The following is a 22597-nucleotide window of genomic DNA, read 5'->3' as shown; positions in this document are numbered from 1 at the left end:
ATTGGTAGTGAACCAGACTTCACTCCGATATGCACCAACTCAACTCTGAATATCATCACACTGATAATTTGTAAGATCCACACTGAGATGAGCCACCGAGAAGAGTGTCGTCTGATGTATCGCCTTGGACATGACTTTGAGCATGAATGTGACTCAAGATTCAGACTCGTAAGAGAGAATCAGACTTTATTTCTTCACCTGACCGGCTTAACACCAGAGGATAGTGGGACCTACAGCTGTGAGTGTGCAACCCCTGACGGGACAAATAAGCTCCATCTGAACATCACTGTGGAAGGTAAGTAAGTTATTTTTCTGGTTCTTTATCATGGGATTAATTTTGGTCGACAAAGTGAAACCTCCTTTTTGTAAGGGTAAATGAAAAAATTGTGTCTTCATGTTTCTTTGAAAATAGAGTAAATAGCCATGCTTCTTTTCTGACGGGGATTTTTTCTTTGTTCAAGGGGATGAAGACACCAGCAGCATTACAGAAATGCCTTTCATGTTTCTTGTAACTGGTGTAGTTACATTCATGATTATAACTGGAGTTATACTAGGATTTATCCACAGAGCAATCCGTCATGGGTAAGAGACAAATATTTATTTGTAAAGTAAAGAAATTAGTACCATGTTTTTTCCTATGATATCACAATGCAGAGGGAATAAAAAATCAGTTGTTATTTTCTGTTTAAGCAACAGAAGACTTCATGAACTACCGACCAATCTCCCAGTTACGGTACGGTTACAGTGCCCTAATATATTTTTCCTACTTAATGGCTGGAGCGATGAACACTTACTGAGACACAATTTGTAATAGATGATTTTAATTGTTCCTGTAGGACCAAGATGAGACCTACGCAGAACTTCAACAACAAGCCAGTGATGTCTACTATGTCTTAAGTTGGATTGAACATGATGCTGTGGCTGAAAGGAATTTACTTTCAATTTGCACCTATGAAACGGTGAAAAACTAAACTGGAGATGATGCATGAAATGTTCAGCTCATGTACAAAATACGTGGACAGTTTGACCTGTTAGCATAGCGCTGATACAGGTTCAGAATGACCAAATGTTTTTGGAATCAGTTTTGCATAATATTACTGAAAATGTTCAGATATTCATACAGTTATTGATGAAAATTCTGTTTAAAAAATGCTTGTAATACTTGCACTGTTGGGAAAAAAATGCTTCAAGTCAGTCCATCTTTGTCTGTAACATTGCTTTGATGAAGTCATTACTGGAACGGTTATCTTACATCCTTAAAAATGTTTTTAATTTAAATACAATTGAATTGACTGCAAGCCAAGCCTATTTGACCTGGACTTAATCCCTTAAGATCATATTCTGCACTTGAATACAGAATTTGTTGGAAAGGGATTTTGTTAGAGGAAGTGTTCTGGTTTCCAATTGTAATGCGAATAATGTTTCTGCAGGCAATGGATGTATACTGGAAAGTAGTCTGTGTGGCTGAAATGTAGTCCCGGAACCCACTGGGTTTTATCCATAGACTGTACAAATAATGGACGTAGCCACCGTGACATCACCCATTTGTTTCTTGACTGCGAAAATGAAGCCAGGATATGTGCGCGGCAATGTTGGTTTACTGGAGCCTGAAATGACCAAATTTGGAAGAGAGGGTGGCGCTGCAGAAAAGCGAGTGGTTAAAAAACGACTGTGGCTACTCCGTTAACTTGTGAATGAGCTAGTTTAACTTCATGTTTCCCACAGAGGATATTCTTTTTGTGACGGTGACTGACTGCAGGTGTTTAGTTATCAGACTGAAGAAGTAGAGGACTCGCCGCTCGCTCACCCAGTGAGATGGCGGCGAGTCGACACCGAACGGGAAACTTAAAATAACCGGTCCTCTCATCACTATGGTCCGTTGTAATCTCTCTGGGGAAAAGCCAACAACTTCTGACTCCTATTTACTGGCTGATGATTTAATAAATGCTTGAAAAACACTGCACAGGCTAACAAGCCTTATCTTTTTATTTTTTTTATAACCTTTTACGGTCTTTCATTGCTTTTATTTTTATTTATTTATTTTTCTCTTAATTTGCATTGCTTATTACTCGAAATGCCTCTGTTCCTGTTTTGTCAATTTTATTCTTTTGAATACTCTCGGTTTGGCCTCATTGTTGAAAGATCCTTAAATCTGTTTTGTATTCCGTAATCTTCCTGAGTTCCTGCCTTTGCTTTGTCTGTCAAAGCACTTTGTCAACATTCAGTTTTTAAAGGTGCTATATAATCAAAGTTATTATTATTAAGCCAGGTATGACAACACAGTATACCTGCTACTGAGTGCTAAAAATATATCTACACAATAATACTCGCATTTAACTCACCGGAGTTGGAGCACATACTTCTTGCATGGCCAGAAAGTTCCATAAATCCCACAGAGAGAGAGACAGATTATTTGTCCAAATTTTGAATGAAAAAATCCCCAAAAGGCTCCAACAACACAAACAGGAGAAGTTAAGTTCAGTGACTGTGTGTCTGTGTTGACATCTAGCAGACAGCCAGCAGTATCCACTCAGGTCACTCAGGTGACCCGGCTCCTATGATTTGAGGCTTAATATAATTAAAACGAATGTGTTATAACCAAATTCACCCCCCCTACAGTTATCTTGTACAATAAAATTAGCTTTTTATAACAAAACCTTTTTTTTGTACCAGGCTGTAAATATGTTTTTTTCTGCTGTAAAAATGGGCCTTTTCCCATCTGCCATAATGTTATTTCTTGGTTTCTGTAGCCTCAAGTGGCCACATGAGGAACTGCATTTTTTTGCTCTTATGCATTGGCTTTGTTTTTCAACACTGGAGGATCCTGCTTGATTTTATCTGACAATGATAAAGCTTTTTGTTAACCTCTTTAAACAGACATCTGCATAATGTGTAAAGCTTACAATCCAGTCCTGACATGGTATCTCACTTCCTACTTAATTCTCCATCTCATGTTGCCTGTTTGACTGTCACCATTGACCAACTCACCGAAAAAGGAAGTTGTGAGCAAGAAGTTTCTTGTTGTTTTTCTGAATAATGACTTGTTACAGTGAAAGCCTCAAAAATATTTTGGTTGTCGATGGGTTCTAAGATTGACATCAACCCAGCCATAGCCACAGCTCACTTGCTGCTGATTCTGCTTCAGGAGAGGGAAGAATTTAAGTTTTAACTGCTGACAGAAAATCCTTAAAACAGCTCTTTTGGTCTTTGACTTGGAGCCAAGGTGCATAGGAAGGCCTGCAAATGTGCCCGACCTTCAGTAAGGAGCGTCTGCTTTGTTGTGGGTTCCTTAAAAATGTATTTACTCTTCTGGTGACACTGGTGAACTACTGCTTTTAGCTGAACGTGGTTGCCTTTTTATCCATGAACCACATAACTATGAGATTAAAGGCCTGTATTTTGTGCCAGTAGAGCAACTTATTTTTAATTAATGATACCGACTCTCAACTTAATGACATGCTTACTGTGTTGTTGAAGCATGCAATAACATAAAAGCAGAAGCAGTCATGTCTTGCACTTCCTTTTCAAAAGCCTTTACACCACCTTGTGTCTTTGAGGGTCTGAGGTTTATGTATACAGAGAACCGTGCAAAGACATGGGTGGGTCTGTCCTCCTACCTACACTTCAGTTTACTGTACACCCACAGCAGCAGTTTGAACTGTTGTTCAGAAGTTTAATCAGTATGGACAGATGCAAACTGTTCTTTGTTCTGCTTCTGATGCAAACATTTTATGTCGACAACAAAGGTACTGTACCCGTTTTATATTATAAGTAACATAAATGTCTTTGTTCTGTAATTTGGTCATTCTTTCATGTTGAAAAATGTTTAAGGTTATTTAATTCACAAAAATACATTAAATGGCAACTCAGCAAACCAATTTATACAGATTTTTTATTTGTTTGAAGCGGCTACTGAGAATCTTGAGAAAACTATTGGTAGTGAACCAGACTTCACTCCGATATGCACCAACTCAACTCTGAATATCATCACACTGATAATTTGTAAGATCCACACTGAGATGAGCCACCGAGAAGAGTGTCGTCTGATGTATCGCCTTGGACATGACTTTGAGCATGAATGTGACTCAAGATTCAGACTCGTAAGAGAGAATCAGACTGTATTTCTTCACCTGACCGGCTTAACACCAGAGGATAGTGGGACCTACAGCTGTGAGTGTTCAACCCCTGACGGGACAAATAAGCTCCATCTGAACATCACTGTGGAAGGTAAGTAAGTTATTTTTCTGGTTATTTATCATGGTATTAACTTGGGTCGACAAAATTAAAAGTCTGATTTGTAAGGGTAAATGGAAAAAAAATGTGGTAATTACTCAAAAAAAAACTAGGTATAAACTATGTACTTAACAATATAATATATCTCATTTAAATTGAATCATACTATATCTTCATGTTTCTTTGAAAATAGAGTAAATAGCCATGCTTCTTTTCTGACGGGGATTTTTCTTTTGTTCAAGGGGATGAAGACACCAGCAGCATTACAGAAATGCCTTTCATGTTTCTTGTAACTGGTGTAGTTACATTCAGCATTATAACTGGAGTTATACTAGGATTTATCCACAGAGCAATCCGTCATGGGTAAGAGACTAATATTTATTTGTCAAGTAAAGAAATTAGCACCATGTTTTTTCCTATAATATCACAATGCAGACGGAATAAAAATTCTGTTGTTATTTTCTGTTTAAGCAACAGAAGACTTCATGAACTACCGACCAATCTCCCAGTTACGGTACTGTGCCCTAAAATATTTTTCCTACTTCATGTCTGCTCTTATTTTAATTTTAGAATATGTATCTAAACTACGTGTTCTTGCAGGAACATGTGGAAGACATTGAGCCGTACGACATATTCTTACAGAGAGAGAATGGACTTTATTCACTTCTCAGATTGCCCAGTCGTAAAGCTAATATGATTAATTCACCTAGGATGGCATAGACTTAAAGATGCCTTGTGTAGAGGTTTAAGTGTAGAATATGTACTTTATTTTCTATTGAATAACAAGTGCAACAGGACCTTGTGTCCATAAAATTGACTATTTTGCTAAGTGCTTCTCATTCTAAAATTGTTTCTATAAATTTAATTAATTTTGCAAATTGTATGTAAAAGAAGCCCATTGTTCTTTAATAAATGTGTGTGTGTGTGAAGGAATTGTGTGTCATGTTCTCTCTATGTGAGCTTTTAAGTTTGACAAAATGCTGCTAGGCTGTAATAATTACTAATTATGAATAAATACAGGTTTATTTTAAAACAAACATCCCTTGCATCTCTAAAATGGACTCTGAATATACAATAAATTGACAATGCACCTATTATTCTCTTTTTCTCTGAACTGCTGTGTGATATTACAAGTCTTAATTCTCCTGAACACATCAGTGATTTAAAAAGGGATTGTTGGATTTTTTGTTACTTTTAAAATCAGACTTCAGTTAATCAAGCCCCCGCGTTACATGTTTGTGATTTTCCATCATGAACTTTCTGTCCTTACCAAATCTACCTTGCGGCTTTCTCTGCTGCCCCCGTGACACTGCGGACGCCTCTCCACCTCCTTCGCACTTCCTTCGCACAGTGATCTGCAGAAAGGCGGCTTTAAATAGACTACACAGCTCGAGCCTTTCTGCAGTAGACAACTTGACTTGCAGCACCTTTTTAGACCGTGGTTGAAGGTTACATGATATTATGTATTATAAAGTACACATCACCGCTGTCAGCAATGAGGAAACGGTAGTAGTCGTTCTGTACTAATGCCGACAAATAATCCTTAAATAAATAGGCGTAAATAACATTGTAAGTTAAAAACTTTAATTACTATTGAATTGTCTTCAATAAAGATTAAAGTTTGTAGGTGTAATGACTATCCAAAGGTCCACTGTTCTAACTTAGTCACTTGCACAGGTTTATAGGAAGGTCTTGACGCATATCCAATATAAACTGTCCAGAATGAAGATGACTTTGGATGATGTTCGCATTTATTGCAGTGTTGAGACAGATGGAAAATTATGACTAATTTGTTTAAGTAAAATGTTGATAAATCCAATACGGTTATCAAGACAAATGTTGTTACAATTTAGATTATTCTCACAAACTTTGCATCATTATTCAAATTCATCATTGTAATGAATATAAAGTGATCCTTATAGCTTAATCTTTAGTTTTTCCCCCCTGTTCACTCTTCTTTCAATATGATACTAAGGCTATCTCAGCCTAGGTAAGTTGTCATGGTTGGACTTTTTTCCATCAAGAAGAAGCTTTAGTCCAAATGGAGTCCGTCATTTCAAGCAACTGTGAGGTCAATTTTGGTGGACCCCTGTGGACAAAGCATTAACTGATTCTTTGCTTAACCTGTCCCGTACGTCTTAGTAGGTTCTTAAACCCCTTTAAACTGTCTACCTAGTACTCAAGGTACATCTTTGCAGCGGAAATGTAAATAAATGCTCTTTCAGTGTGCTATAAATGGCTTTGACCCCCCAAGCATTGAAAGTAAATAAAAGAAGTACTCTCATTCCTGATGGTCTCATTAACCAGTTGAAAACTTCTCACAGTATGTTAAAACAAGTATTAAAGATTCACCCACAGAGAGTTTTAACTTGAAAGTAAAGGAAGTCATGTTTTGTACTTCCCTTTTAGCATGCAACATTATCAGCTCTGATACTTGTAGGTTATTTTGGGTTTAGGTTGCAAAAGGGGCCCACCTTACTGAGAGCAATACTGTTGTTCAGATTTCGCAATCATGGATCGATGGACACCTCTACTTCTACTTGTTCTACTTCTGCCGCTGTGTTTGTGTTTCAACTCTGAAGGTACTGTACCGCAGCCTTTTGTTATATATAATTTAGGCAACTTTAGGCAACAGTTCGGTATGTAGCTAGTAATCATTGTCTTAACTTTGAGTTTTGAAGGACATATCCTACTTTCTCCTGTAAATTATCCTTCTTTTCTTGTGTAGACAGAAAAGGAAAATTTGTAATTCAAACCTTTTTCTACGTTTGCAGAGATTCTTGTGAAGACCATTAGAAGCAAACCAGATGTCACTCCAATATGCACCAATGACACACTGAATAGAATCACACTGATACTGTGCAAGATCAGAAAAGGGGTAGAAGAGCGTCATCTGTTTTATCAACAAGGACACGACTTTGACCACAATTGTGACTCCAGGTTTACACTCATTACAAAGGATCAGACTGTATTTCTCAATCTGACCAGTTTATCACTAGAGGACAATGGGATCTACAGCTGTAAGTGTTCACGTCCTGATGGAACGTATATTACCCATCTGAATATCACCGTGGAAGGTAATCACTAATGTTTTCTCCTACACTTTGGCTAAAGCTATGAAGTAGTTATATATGAATATTCAAAATAAATGTTCTGCCTCGGTATCACAGTGGAAAGTAAATCCTGTTGTATGTTAACGAATCCAGCAGAATCAAATGGACAGTTCAACAGCAGTTCTCAGCAAGTCTTCCCTTGGATTTTAACCCACATTATGATTGCCGTTCCTGCATTTATCACTGTGACTGGAGTTGTCCTTGGATGTATCCTGAGCATAAAATACTGCTGGTAAAACTTTCTATAAGTCCTTGCATTTAAAGCCTTGTAAAATAATGGTTGCATTATTGAAAAAAACTTGTGTATACTCTATACAGCAGTAATGTGGGTTTTGTTGCAAAGTTCAGAACATGACATCTGACATCTTTTTCTTATTCACAGAGCCGATACAAGGTCAAAAGCATCTGGGTTATCTGTGTCTGAACCCCCCTGCTCTTTGGTGAGCCACATATGCATTCTTGAACATAGTACATGTCCTTTAAAATGTAATGTTAGATTTTTAATTATTTTTTGCAGACAGTAAATGATGAAAGGATAGAGAAAGTAGTATAAAATGTAACAAAGCACCCCTTTCGGTCTTGAAAGCTACGCTCACAATGTACATTCTGCAACATGTGTTAACCACGAGGCCACCACAGCGCCTATTAGATTTTGTAACAGTAATGGAAGCTTTTTTTTAAAACTCGAGACCCGTGACAACGCTCCTGTGATCATTAAATGACTTAACAGATATAGATGAGGTATGTAAGACCAGTCTTTACTAGCTAGGCTTTTGTGTTTCCAGTAGTCAGGTGCACATTTGAACATTGAGAGTTTTTGCTTGTTGTAATCATTCCTCCATCTAATCTTCCTCCAATGTGAGCAATGGGGGACAAAATACGCACTCCTGATTCATTGCAAAATAAATTTAGAAGATAATTTAGGCTTCAGCCGTCAGAATTGGACAATTTTTTTATTTGTTCAAGAGTCAAAGCAATTACTTGTAATTGATTTGTTTCTGACTGGTGTATTGCATATTTTAACTTTAAAAAAGAAATATTTGCAATTTTGCAAACAAAGCAAGATTTCCTAATGGCCTATATGACAGAAGGGATGATTTAACTTGTCTCATTGTTCATGTTGTTTTCAGACCAGCTAGAAAGACATATCCTTTTAATGTTTCGTCTAGCAGTTAAAGATCATTTTGATTTTTCTCTTATATAGTCCTTTATCTGATCATCTCAGTTTCATTCTATTTGGTGGCATCTTATGGTGATAAATGGCAACTACGGGTGAATATGTCCCAGAAAACGTCTACATCTACGGTTGGCTCCCTTTGTTACGGTTGGACAGTCGCTTTCCTTTTCAGACTGCCTTCATCTGAGCATCGAAATTATTCCTTTTTCTTTAGATTTTCTCTTATTTTTGAGGTGTATCTGTAGTCATCAATCTTTTCTTTGTTTGTTCAGCAATAGCCGATTACTGTTTACTTGCAAGACTTGCAGAGAGCGGAAAAGCAGCCGCTTAGCTTCGCCTACCCTCTCTGGCAGACCAACCACTGCTGGGTGACGTCACTAACTGGGCACTTGTGATTTTTTTCTGTGAATGTCACCACAGACACCCAGTCTATAATAATACTATATAATGCTAATGCAAAGGCTTACATCAGTGGCTTAATCACCATTGTGTTACCTCATTCGGCAAGAGATATTGCCTCAACAGACATTTATTTAGCTTAAAATCTAAGGTTATTACTTTAAAGTTAACAGTGATGAAAAATAAGAGGTTATTTGGTAAATCTGCATTTCACTTACTTTACTCAGACTTCTGAAACATGACGCAGTAAAATTTAATGTTTCCATAGGACCCAGATGACCCCTACGAAAGCCTTCAACGACCAGCAAGTGACCTCTATCAAACTATCTCCTCAGTGCACCATCAACACAATACCACCACCGACTACACAGTGACTGCACATTTTGTTAATCAGGAAATAGATGATGCAGAGACTGAGCAAAGATTGGAAATCTATGAAAACCTTTGAAACTTTGTTTTTACCGAAATAAATTGTTTGGTTTGTAGAAATTCTGAAAATATTAGGCAGAGATGTGGACTTGAGAGTTGGACGGTGACTTGGACTTGAGTCGACTCGAGTCACTGTTTTGATGACTTGAGACTTGACTTGACTTGAGGCATGATGGCTCGGATGACTTGCGCGTATTGATGAGTTTGAATGTTAGCTGTAAAATATAAAACGACATAATTCAATGTTATCAAGTTTCTAACTATTCTAACTACTACTACTACGCAGCGCAAACTGGGAATCATGATTGGACGACTCAAAAAGCTCCCCAGTATGTGGCTGTCATGATTGGAGGACTGGCTGTCAGTCAAACTCCTCGCTATGGCAACACGCAACATCAAAGAGAAGCCTCATCAGTCGTACTCGTTCCTACTCAATATGGTCTCAGACCAGACCATCATCATGGCTGCGTCTGTGCCGAGATAATACAGATACAATTAATTGTCATACTTTTTTTTTTTTTTTTTAAGATTATTTTCGTGGCTTTTGCCTTTATTTGACAGGACAGCTGAAGATAGACAGGAAATGTTGGGGAAAGAGAGTGGGGGATGACATGCACCAAATGATCGGCAGACTGGGAGTCGAACCTGCGATCAGTGCGACGAGGACTATAGCCTCTGTACATGGGGCACCCGCTCTACCAACTGAGCTATACCAGCGCCCCTAATTGTCATACTTTTTGAACAGGTTATATAAATTGGCCAATAATATCATTATTAGACGAGATACTAATACTTGTCTTTTCTCTTTATAAAGACCGGATACTGACTTGACTTGACTTGCCCAAGAAAAAACGAATCGAGACATGCTTGAGACTTGGACCAAATGACTTGAGACTTACTTGGGACTTGAGCAAAGATGACTTGGTCACAACACTGATATTAAGTAATACTGTCATAATTATACAGATCCATCAGCCTCCTTAGCAATGCATGTTGTGTCTAACTAACAATCCAAATCTCTGAATAATTGAAAATACATTTTAATAATTGAATAATTTTAAAAGAATTGAAAAATTTCAAAACAGTTGTTTAGACTGAACCATTAATTGTTTTGGCATTGAAAAGAGCTAGTTATCAAAGTAGCTGCCAACTTACTTTCTCTCAATCTACTTATTCATTAATCCATGAATTGTTTTTGCTGGACATGTACATTTATATATTTTGGTACAGAAATAAACATGATTTGTAAAATAATGAGTTATCCTTTTTTTCATTATTTTAAAAACACGTCATATTGTTTCTGATCTTCTTGATTATGATTGATTTTTCATAATGCAGCTTCAGTCTGAACAATCGTATCGAGACTCCTCACTTTTGCATCCCATTAGTTTGACATTTGTTACAATTCTGCACAAGTGCTGACAGGTATAGTTAAACGTAACCCTTGACACTCTGAAATGTTGGATTATTCCATGACCCCTGATTCTAACTCCAAATCCACACATCTCTGTTCGGATAGCTGTCATTGCTCCACAAAAAGATATTACAAATGTGTCTTTCCTCTTCCTCATCGTCTGTAACTTATAGAGAAAACTGAAAATGCCACCAATTCAGTTGCCTCCAAGTGTACTTCCTTTATGAAAGCTTGTTATGTGTGACACCTTAGTTGTTCTTCTGTGTAAGTCGACTGACTAGTTAAGGGTGCAGTCTTATATAAAAATGTGACAAAAAATCTTATCGGACCAAAAGAAAGTAGCACAACTGCTTGCAGTGTGAAATTAAGCAATATCACACAAGTTAAACGAAATATCAGCACAGCTGTGCGGTCACAGACATGCTGATATTCAGTATAGCAGCACACCCTCAAGTGTGATATTTCTTTCATAAAAGAGTCAAATAGTAGTTAATAAACATCAGATTATGACTTGTTTAATTATTGACTGTTATGGATGATAGTTTAGTTAAGCTAAGAATTGCTGATTGGGGAAATAGAGTTTAAAAAAGCCCTTATTCTGACATTTTTGAAAGGAAAATCTGTAAATTCATTATTATGAAGAAAGGCACAACTGCAGTATGTTTCCTCGCAAGGCCAAAAAACGCATACAATAGTCACTGTGAAATCCTGTGTGGTATGGTGTAGTCAACAAGTATGTCATATGCTCTATATGCTTCATTTATTGGTTCTGCCCATCTGCCCTGATTTCTGACCAGATTTCTGACCACTTTAGAAATACAAAAATAAAACGGATTGTCTCTACTAAATACGTTCACTTCCAACTTTCACTTCCTGTCTTAACCACTTCCCTGTTACCTCTTGTACTTGTTACATTTAAAGCCCTCCTCCCCTTTGGGTATAGTTTCCTGAAGACACTGAGTTACTCAGACCTGTCGACCATAATGGATCAACTGACACTGTGTGGTCTCCTGCTTCTGCCTCTGTGTTTGTGTTTTGAAGGCGAAGGTACTGTAAAGGAGCTTTTCATTTTAAACAGTCACATGCAGTTTCTTATTTAGCCAGTTATAATTAGTTTTAACTCAAAAAGCTTATCCAGCTATCTACAATATCTTTTCTGTAATGCAGTGGACGTTAAAATAAACATGATTTGTCATGTAATTTACAAATTATGACAAATCAAATGCTGTGTCATACAAAAGCTCTGTCCTTTAATTGCAGTGACTCTTGTGAAGACCATTGGGAGCAAACCAGATGTCACAACATTATGCACCAATGACACACTGGCTATAATTACATTGATAGTGTGCAGGATTAGAACGGAGAGAAATGGGGGAGAAGAATGTGGACTGTTTTATCAACATGGACATAGTTTTGAGCACTCTTGTGACTCAAGATTCAGACTAATGGCAGAGAATCAGACTATTTTCCTCCACCTGGCTGGTTTAAAACCAGAAGATAGTGGGAACTACACCTGTGAGTGCTCACGCACTGATGGAACGTTTATTCGCCATCTTGGTATCACTGTGGACGGTAAATGTTTTATTATACTCTTGCTTATGTGTCTCAAAGTATTTATCAGTCTCGTACATTGACTTAGTTCGAGAAGGTAATTTTCCACTTCTTCTTTAACGTATTTTTACCTGAAATATGATGTTGACACTTAGACCCTTGTCAATATATTTTGCAGGAAAAGTGTAGACTGGTAAAGTTTTACGGTTTAATTGTTTTGATTTACCTTTTATTATAAAATCTATATTCATTGCATAATTTCTGTAGATGTAAAATGCAGATTTCAAAAGTGTGAAGAAATGGTGGAGCAGATATTAAATATGTGCAGATAGAGAAATATTAAAATTCACTGTTGAGAAACATAATGACTCTACTCTGTATTTCTCCAATAGATTGAACAGTGCCTCTTTTGTTATTTCTTAAAGATGCTTTAGAGGTTGAAGATGGAGGCAGTTTAACAGCGACTACTATTGCAAGTGCTGTGATTGGTGTAACTATAGTCGTCATTATAACTGGAGTTATTGTGGGATTAATCTGCGCATGGAAATGTAATGGGTAAGACTTTTATAATTGTAACTTTTTTATCTGCAGTTGTGCTGTCTTTATAGCGGAAAACTTGTAAAGTGAAAAACATCTTTATAATGGTAAAATAAGTGTGGTGCATTTGCTGCACTTTTCCTTGCAGTGGTTTTAATTTTTATTATAATAAGCTTTGAGCCGTCACTTTTCTAGTGTCTGTTTGCTGGTCAACTTACTGTGATAATTCTTCTAATTTAAAGAGTCTGTTCGAGTTCAGGCACACCTGGAATATCTGAATGTGAAACTCTTCAATCTTTGGTGTGTAATGTATTCTCACATTCTATACCTTTTTAAAGGGGCTATATGTAACTTTCAAAAAATCCTCATTCCTAGTGTCCTAGTTATTTGTCATAACCTTAGTGAACATGCTAAGATTAGCCAACTAGCTCTAACATAAATACACTGCATGAAGCTGGCACTGTGCCTAGTAACCAAACAGCAAATTATGCCAGCAAACCAGCAAATCATCACAAGCATTAGCGAAAATTAGCAGGGCAGGGTGGCTGGAGAGAGCTGGGATGAAGCGCTTGTGCTGTGAGAGAAAAGACACTGCATGCAGGTTTTGTTTCTATGACAACAATAAGTTTAACTTAATACAGAGCTAAAAAACAAGCTTGCAACGTGTGGACAGTTCTGGGTCTGTTTTGAACCCCAAAAGCAATCGAAGGTCTCCATGATTTGCATGCCCTACCATGCCCTGTGTGTAGTTTGTGTTGGTGTTGTTGTGGATGCCAGTCGTTTGTTGGCCTTATCCGTCTCCATTTCCCAGCTTGTGTTGTCTTGTGTTGCACATTGTTGACTGTAGTGGTGGAGAATGAGCTCTAGGCAGAGGTACTCGCGAGCACGCATATATGTCACATCCTCTTCTTTTTGCAGAAAAGTCATCCCGAGTGGGTTATATAGAAATCAGCCCACAGGCTGTTAGAGGCAATGAAGGAAGTTTGGGAAAGTCTCAATTTGTCAGTTCCTCTACTATCCCTTCTCACATTGGCAATAAAAAATATTTGATTGATGAATACATGTAAAATCGTACATAGTGCACCTTTAAACTCAAAGTCGAAAGTTTGATGTTTGCAATCACGGAAAAATATTAATTTACATTATTTTTCACTTTCAAACATTCATTTTAATATGATTTGACTTTTGATGCATTATTTTTTTACAGGGAGACAACCCAGATGACCCTTACACAAGCCTTCAGCACCCAGCAAGTGATATCTACCAGACAATCTACCGGGTGCATGACCAACACGACACCAGAGAAATGCAGCCAATAACAATATACGACTTGACATTTAAATAAATTGGACAGAGATTGAAGAGAGACTGATCCACATTGCAAAACAAATGCAATCATTTCAACCAAAGAATCAAGATAAAATAACTCTGTTGTATGTGTGTTTTCTTGGAGTACTGACGTGGTCAGCTTCAGTTCTTTGAGAGATTTGAAATAACTGCAATTTTATATATGAAGAATTTTTTGGCAACATTGTTGATGTAGAATAATACAGATCTGCAAGTGAACATTGTTATGTGCAAAATAAACATGAAGGTTGTACATTTTGGCACATTGAGGTACAATGACTGCTTTAATGTTGATATGAAACGAGGGAAATACACTCTCATAAGTATTTAATTGACCAGCAGGATAACAAGGAAGTGAGGAGATACTATTTTTGGCCACAAAGGTGTTAAGTATGTGAAGGTTGATTGTTTACATTAAAACAATAAAGTGTTTTAAAACAATAAAGAGTTTCGCTGGTTATGAAATTGACTGAAATTTATTCTGATTACTCTATATGACCTACAAAAGCAAACCAGATCATTAGAGACAAGATTGATTATTTCTATATTGTTATTTTTAATGCCTGAAACCGCTGGCTGGGGGGTTGGTGTCAGACGAAGCGATTAACTGCACGCTGCCTTTGTTTACATTTTCCAGGGCAAACATTTAAAGTGAGTGATACAGATGACCAAAAGAAAGCACGGTGAGAGTTTTTGTTAAAAACCACCACTTAAGCATGTACAGGACGAAATCAGCAAAAAAAGTGAGGTACAGCTTTGTCAAAAGCCAAAGCAACACAAATCTATCAGATTTGGGAGGTATCTTCCAATATCCAATAGTATTTAGGCCCCACTTCTTTTAAGTTGTTGCTGCACTCATCTAGTTTGTCCTTAAATGCTTGATACAAAACTATTTGAGTGGTTAACAAGTCAAATATGATGCCTCTATATATCTTTTGTTTCCCAGAATTTCCCAAATTCCCAGAATTTTTCAACCTGGGCAATATTTACACATTTTTAGGTGTGTAAATGACTTGCAGGCTTAAACCCATTTGGAATTGTACCTATAGATTTCTCAGCCAGCAGCCTCGAGTCAGCTGTAATGGCTGCAACATATTCCTTTGGGGCAATTACAGGCAAGCAGGCAGAGTCCACTAAAGCTGCTTGTTTTGCCACTTTCAGGCTCACATTGTCTGATAAGATTTCTTAAACCATCCCTATGGTATTCAACTGAGTAAAGTACACTCCTAGTCAAGGGGAAGTCTTGCTTTGAAATGATGGTGAAAGTCAGAGTTTGAGTGCAGAGTTTTGAAGTTGTGTAGAGAAACTGCTAGCAAGAATCTATTGCTGAAAGCATGGCTGTATACGATTTCGTAGATGACGTGTTTTAACACTTACAGTTGTCAGGTTATACAAGTGCTGTGAGAAGATGTCACACTGCTTTCCTTGTGAAAGATGTGACGGTCATAGTTTCACTGAGCTTCAGAGACCACAGTGCGTTCTATTCTTGTCAAAGCTCGAGCCCCTTAAAATGTCAGGACCACAAGAGCAAACATGTCACTTTAAGCGGGTTATGTGACGTATGGCTCTTGAGAACTGTACCGCAAACTACAAGATGCAGTTGAGTCGTCAAATGAATGCAGAAGCGCGTAAAGCAGTACTTCCTTCATAGAAGAGCTCTCACTACCTCTGTGAGAGTTTGCACTTTAGGCAAAAAGCAACAAGATTATTTCGTCCTCCTGGGTGCAGTTTTGTGCTCGGACAGCAGCAGTTGAGTCTTGATCATTATGGCAAAAAGGACGCTGTACTTTGTTCTGCTTCTGCCACTAGGGGTGTGTTCTGACAGCGAAGGTAACGTACAGAAACTACTTTTCCTTTTATGCTCTTGTTGTTGGTTTAAAGTACACAACTCAACATTTTCTGCAATTGCCTTGTCTTTCTTGTGAAATTTAGTGTTTCACTATTCAGAAGGGAAAAAGTAAAGCAATCGCTAACTTAGACTTGCTTTAATATCGTTTTAATTGTAACAGTGTGATTGAAACTTTCTCGGGAATATTATTTACTAAACGTCTACATGAACCCAGGACTAAGTAATTTAAAAGCTATTCTCTATGTTTGCAGTGACTCTTGTGAAGACCATTGGGAGCAAACCAGATGTCACACCATTATGCACCAATGACACACTGGATAAAATTACACTGATAGTGTGTAAGATCAGAAAAGGGGGAGAAGAGTGTGGTCTGTTTTATCGACAAGGACATGACTTTGAGCACAACTGTGACTCAAGATTCAGACTAATGACAAAGAATCAGACTGTATTTCTCCATTTGAATGGTTTAACATCAGAGGATAGTGGGATCTACACCTGTGATTGTTCAGTTACTGATGGAACGTATGTTACCCATCTGAATATCACTGTGAAAGGTAAACATGTTTTGTCCCATACTTTGGTTAAATGTAAGCTTGTTCCTTTAGCATGCCTGTATTATACCTGTACTTAAAGTTTAGAGGTTAAATCCAGCATACAGTAAATAGGCCAACTACACCTGTAGTACTGATGGAACGTATATTTGCCATCTTGGTATTAAAGTGAGACTTACTTTGACACAAGTGTTATTATAAAAGCTGTGTTCATTGCTTCATCTTTGTATGTGTAAAATGCAGGTTAAAAAGTGCTGAGAGACGGAGAAGCAGATATAAAATATGACTGAAAAAAAACATGATGTATTTGATTTGTAGAAAGTAAGTTTTAATATTTAATCCTGACACTGTGTTGAGAAATATAATGTCTATTCCGTATTTCTCAAATAGATTGAACAGTGCCTCTTTTCTGTTATTTATTAACGATCCTTTAGAGGCTGAAGATGGACGCAGTTTAACAGCGATACCAGTTCGAAGTGCTGTGTTTGGTGTAACTATAGTCGTCATAACTGGAGTTATTGGAGGATTTATCTGCACAAGGAAATGTAATGGGTAAGACTTTTATAATTGTAACTTTCTTCACTGTCTTTACAGCTAAAAACTCAAAGAAAAAGTGAAAATCATCTTTATTATTAGAAATTAGCTGTGGTGCATTTGCTGCATATGCTCCTTTTCCTTGCAGTGCTTTTCATTTTTATTATAATAAGCTTTGAGCCCTCACTTGACTTTTCTAGTGTCTGTTTGTTGATCAATTTACTGTGATAATTCTTTTAATTTAATGGGTCTGTTCAAATTCAGGCGCACCTGGATTATCTGAATGTGAAACTCCTCAATCTTTGGTGCGTAAATTATTCTTACATATCTTCAAACCTTGAAAGTAGAAATCTATACGTTTTGTTTCAGTCTCAATATAAATTGATTTGACTTATGACCCATCAAGATGTTTTGTTTTTTTACAGGGAGACAACCCAGACGACCCTTACACAAGCCTTCAGCACCCAGCAAGTGATCTCTACCAGACAATCTACCGGGTGCATGACCAACACGACACCAGAGAAATGCAGCCAATAACAATATACGACTTGACATTTAAATAAATTGGACAGAGATTAAAGAGAGACTGATCCACATTGCAAAACACATGCAATCATTTCAACCAAAGGATCAAGACAAAATAACTGTTATATGTGTGTTTTCTTGGACTACTGAGGTGGTCGGCTTCAGTTCTTTGAGAGAGTTGAAATTATTGCATTTTTGTATATGAAGGTTTTTAAGCAACATTGTTGATGTAGAATGATCAAGGTCTGCAACTGAACATGTTTATGTGCACAGTAAGCAAGAAGATTGTAATTTTGGGGAAATAGAGGTACAATGACTGCTTTTATGTTGACATAATAACAAGAGAAATACTGTCATAAGTATTTAATTGACCAGCAGCATAACAAGGAAGTGAGGAGATACTATTTTTGGCCACAAGGGTGTTGAGAACATGAAGGTTGATTAGCAGGAGTACATCTGAAACCACACCCAACAGTGTTTTCATGCTGAAGATAAGGACTTATGTTACTTATTAAAGAGGCTATCCTCTATCAGATATGGGAGGTATCTTCCTATAACAATAGTATATTCTTTAAGTTGTTACTGCACTTGTCTAGTTTGTCCATAAATGCTTGATATAAAACTATTGCAGTGGTTATTAAGTCGAGAATTGTTACTATATAGCTTGTTTGGTGCACAGTCATCCAAGGATTTTAGTGATTTAGAGTTTCCATCGTACAAGTCAAGGCAAATCAAGTCATTGGAACAAACTGCTTGTATTGGATTACTTTCTTCTGTAAAGTCAAACCTTAAAAATCTTGGAGTCATATTTGATCAGCATATTAAGTTATTAACCCTTTCATGTTTCTTTAACTTAAGAAACGTTGCTAAATTAAACTGTTGTCTCTCAGGTCTTCTGACCAAGGTCTACTTGTCGTACCTCGTGTCCAACTGAAAACTAGGGTGATTGTACCTTTGGTTTTGTGGCTGTAACACTTTTGAACACTCTTCCTATGCACATATGATCTGCAGTTTCTACTGACGCTTTTAAAAAGCAGCTTTAGTTGTATCTTTTTAAACTGGCTTTTGATTGTCTGATGTAATATTGTACCTTTGTACCTTTTCTGTGCTTCTGGTACTATTATTATCATTCTTGTAATATTTGTGTATATATATATATATGTGTGTAATATTGTGAAGCACTTTGTGACCTTGCTCTGTGAAAGGTGCCATACCAAATAATCTTTACTTAATTACTTACTCATTTGAAGGCAAATGTCCCAAAATCTTGAATTCCTGCACACTGCATTTTGCACCAAAGTACAGTTTTTCAAATACAGCGTTCAAAATTCTAAATTAGAAAAATAAATGTCTGAATTTCTCAACCTGGGCTGTATTAAGACATTTTAGGTGTGTCTTCCCCTTTTTATTTGAGCCGGTGTATACAGACCAAGAAGTCCTTGAGATTGTGGAAAGACAACAAAGAGAGGGAGAGAAGAGACTTCTCTGCTCACCAGTAATCGCCCCAAAAAATACATTGCATCCATAATAGCAGAGTCATGGCTGCTAGCTGAAGCAATTGCTAAAGGGTTTGAACCTGAAAGTCATTTACACACCTAAACATATAAAAATGGGGCCCAGGTTGGAAAGAACCGAAGAAATGTACTGTTACCCTTATTTACTTGCAACAAGTGTGAAGTCTTTTTGACACCTAGTTGTCAGGTTATACGAGTGCTGTGAGAAGATGACACACTGGTTTCCTTGTGAAAGATGTGACGGTCATAGTTTCACTGAGCTGCAGAGACCACAGTGCGTTCTATTCTTGCCAAAGCTCGAGCCTCTAAATATGTCAGGGCCACAAGAGCGAACATGTCAGTTTAAGTGGGTTATGTGACGTATGGCTCTTGAGGACTTATTGCAAACTACAAGATGCTGTTGAGTTGTCAAGTGAAAGCAGAAGCACGTGAAGCAACACTTCCTTTATAGAAGAGTTCGCACTACCGCTGTGAGAGTTTGCACTTTAGGTAGCCAAAGAGCAACAAGATTCTTTTGTTCTCTAGAGTGCAGTTTTGTGCTCAGACAGCAGCAGTTGAGTCTTGACTATTATGGCAAAAAGGACGCTGTGCTTTGTTCTGCTTCTGCTACTAGTGGTGTGTTCTGACAGCGAAGGTAACGTACAGAAACTACTTTTCCTTTTATGTTCTTGTTGTTGGTTTAAAGTAGACAGCTCAACATTTTCTGCAATTGCCTTGTCTTTATGGTGAAATTTAGTGTTCAACTATTCAGAAAGGAAAAAGTACAGCAATCGCTAACTTAGACTTACTTTCATATCGATTTGATTATAACACTATGATTGAGACTTTCTCGGGAATGTTATTTACTAAACGTCTACATGAACCCAGGACTAAGTAATTTAAAAGCTATTCTCTATGTTTGCAGTGACTCTTGTGAAGACCATTGGGAGCAAACCAGATGTCACACCATTATGCACCAATGACACACTGAATACAATTACACTGATAGTGTGTAAGATCAGAAAAGGGGGAGAAGAGTGTGGTCTGTTTTATCGACAAGGACATGACTTTGAGCACAACTGTGACTCAAGATTCAGACTAATGACAAAGAATCAGGTTGTATTTCTCCATTTGAATGGTTTAACATCAGAGGATAGTGGGATCTACACCTGTGATTGTTCAGTTACTAATGGAACGTATATTACCCATCTGAATATCACTGTGAAAGGTAAACATGTTTTGGCCCATACTTTGGCTAAATTGAAGCTGATTCTCTTTGTATGATCATATGATACCTGTTCTTAGTTTATAGGTTGATCAAGCATACAGTAATAAGGCCAAGTCTGCTTTTTCTTAGCTTTGCGCAATTTGTTTTGCAGATTCCAGGAAAACCATATTAAATGTTGCTTTATTCATCACGCAGTAGCCTATTTATGTGTCTTTACAAATACGAAACGTTGGTGTCACATTTCTAACTTTTTCTTTCAAACTTTTAGAGTCTGAAGATGCTGGAAATCATGCACGTGATCATGTTTTTCCTTTGTTTGGTGCAACTACAGTTGTTATTATAACTGCAGTTATCCTTGGATTTATCTACAGCAGAATACGTCACAGGTGAGGGACTACTATAATATTTGTAACATATGTTTTTGATAAATAATTACTATACTATTACTATTATTAATTACTATTAGTTAATAGTGTAAATAGTTACTTACTTACCCTGTTAGTGCTGACCAAGTAATGTGATTGGACAAGAGCAATGTATGAGTTCTTATATAGAGTATAACAGCACTGGGACTTTTAACTATATGTATCCTTCCACTTCAGGTTTTCTGCTTAACGTAACAGCAATTAGTCTTTGTTTAGATAAAACAACCACACATGCCATCAAAGAAAATGTCAAAAAACTCTTATTTCACCAGTTGCATTATAATTGGAAACATACTGATGAATATACATCCCATAAAATATCTGGTTTGAGGAAAATGTGCAGGAAAATGTTTGGTAAAAGTCCACTTAGGGTCAATTTGGGAACTAGTTGCGTTGGTGAAGCCAAATGGTTGATTTAATAAACAAAAACTAGTAATCTGTTATTACTTTGTACTACGACATGATGCTTGTAGAGCTGATGAAATATCACACTCTAGGTCATGCTGCTGTACTCAGTGTCATCACGGCTGTGATTATCTGCAGCATTTGGCCTGCAGGCTCGTACCCTTGTCACAGCTGCGCTTATATTACAACATGGTACAACAGCACCCCCTCTCACATTGTCAAGTTGTATTCAGTCAAATCAATGTTTAATACATTATATACTCCCACAACACTTGATCTGCTTTTAAAATAACAAATTGCAATTAAGTCTTCAATCAGGATCTTAGTTTCAATATGTGTGTATTCAATATGATTTCAACAACATGGTGTTTTAGTTGCTGTCTTGTGAATAATCAAGATTTACTTACCAATGCATTGTTGTTTAACTTTACAGAAAACCACTGAGCAGCCCTCCAAACATGGTACTGTACGGAAAAATCTTCATTTTGCGATTCATTGAACTTGAACTAATTTTTTCCCAATTGTATACGTTTGTCTGTAGGAGCCTCTTGACATCGAGCCGTACAGCACATTCATACAGAGAGAGAGTGGCCTTTATTCAACTGCCAGAGTGCATTGCTCCAACCCGAACAATTGAAACATGTTTCCCAGTGAGGAGAGGCATGCAGGAAATATTTTGTAGAGTTGTTATTCTTATGCATATGTTGTTTATAGATAATAATTGCGTTGTCACATTCCCAAGGCATGAATGTTCAGTTTTGTGAAACAAGGCCGATTGTCCACAAGATGGCACTACTTTGCTTTGTAACAACATCCTGTATTTCACTCTGTCTTGTTCTCACGGTATCCCCGTCAGTGTTTTCACTCTCACAGTGACTGTCATTGTACTGTACCAGTACCATTGTACTGTATTGCATTGTATTGCAAGTTAAATTTCTTGAACCGAGTGAAATAACGGAATCGCAGTGTTATTGTATGTTACAATTAAGTTGCTTTCTGACAAATAAAACTCAGTTGTTGCTCAGTGTTTACTGGTTTAATCTACTTTCATCAACAAATTGCATTTTTCACATTATCAATTATTTTACTTGGAGCTGAATTGGTTAAATTCAAATAATAAAGCGTCCTTAATGCAGGTTTTATTTGGCATTAGTTGCAAGGAAGTGATGCTTTAGGTTAACAAATACAATACCACTCTGTTTTTGTTCTGTTTTTCTTGGAACTATGATCCATCGTTTCCTTTTTTCCCCACATAAAACAAGGTTTGATTTTCTGCTTCAACACCAAGGCTTTTATTGTTTTCTGTCACTGGTGTTCCCCTGCTAACGCTCTGCTTTCATTCACAGAGTAAGCATGAATAGGCGATGTGATCAAAAACTCCCTCCTC

At 37.2% G+C, this 22597-nt stretch overlaps 2 protein-coding genes across 3 annotated transcripts; both read left to right on the top strand.

The window, feature by feature from the left end:
• Nucleotides 1–3664: 3664 nt before the first annotated feature.
• LOC138603730 (uncharacterized) lies at nt 3665–5165 on the top strand. 2 transcript variants are annotated; one of them, XM_069675627.1, is made up of 5 exons: nt 3665–3746; nt 3907–4227; nt 4476–4596; nt 4711–4747; nt 4834–5165. In XM_069675627.1, exons 1-5 carry the CDS (start codon nt 3683–3685, stop codon nt 4951–4953), a joined length of 663 nt encoding a protein of 220 aa, XP_069531728.1. In that variant the 5' UTR covers nt 3665–3682; the 3' UTR covers nt 4954–5165. The 2 variants fall into 2 exon arrangements, with proteins under 2 accessions (XP_069531728.1, XP_069531727.1); XM_069675626.1 differs by having other exon boundaries at nt 4705–4747.
• Nucleotides 5166–19690: 14525 nt separating this feature from the next.
• Nucleotides 19691–22225, top strand: LOC138603707 (uncharacterized). Its single transcript, XM_069675598.1, has 5 exons — nt 19691–19807; nt 20078–20380; nt 20649–20766; nt 21644–21671; nt 21752–22225. Exons 1-5 carry the CDS (start codon nt 19744–19746, stop codon nt 21845–21847), a joined length of 609 nt encoding a protein of 202 aa, XP_069531699.1. The 5' UTR covers nt 19691–19743; the 3' UTR covers nt 21848–22225.
• Nucleotides 22226–22597: the final 372 nt, after the last annotated feature.

This window comes from Semicossyphus pulcher, unplaced genomic scaffold, assembly GCF_022749685.1.
Source record: "Semicossyphus pulcher isolate SPU_LCO1_2020_fin unplaced genomic scaffold, fSemPul1.0.p SCAF_24, whole genome shotgun sequence".
Classification (NCBI taxonomy): Eukaryota; Metazoa; Chordata; class Actinopteri; order Labriformes; family Labridae; genus Semicossyphus; species Semicossyphus pulcher.
This window is presented reverse-complemented; position numbering and strand designations above follow the sequence as displayed.

What these genes read in the sequence shown, in the direction of transcription:
- LOC138603730 (XM_069675626.1), top strand. Translation starts at nt 3,683, where the DNA reads ATGGACAGATGCAAACTGTTCTTTGTTCTGCTTCTGATGCAAACATTT. An exon ending in ATTTTATGTCGACAACAAAG is followed by an intron (nt 3,747 to 3,906) that starts GTACTGTACCCG and finishes ATTTGTTTGAAG; the next exon opens with CGGCTACTGAGAATCTTGAG. An exon ending in CACAGAGCAATCCGTCATGG is followed by an intron (nt 4,597 to 4,704) that starts GTAAGAGACTAA and finishes TTTCTGTTTAAG; the next exon opens with CAACAGAAGACTTCATGAAC.
- LOC138603707 (XM_069675598.1), top strand. Translation starts at nt 19,744, where the DNA reads ATGGCAAAAAGGACGCTGTGCTTTGTTCTGCTTCTGCTACTAGTGGTG. An exon ending in TCTGAATATCACTGTGAAAG is followed by an intron (nt 20,381 to 20,648) that starts GTAAACATGTTT and finishes TCAAACTTTTAG; the next exon opens with AGTCTGAAGATGCTGGAAAT. An exon ending in TGAGCAGCCCTCCAAACATG is followed by an intron (nt 21,672 to 21,751) that starts GTACTGTACGGA and finishes GTTTGTCTGTAG; the next exon opens with GAGCCTCTTGACATCGAGCC.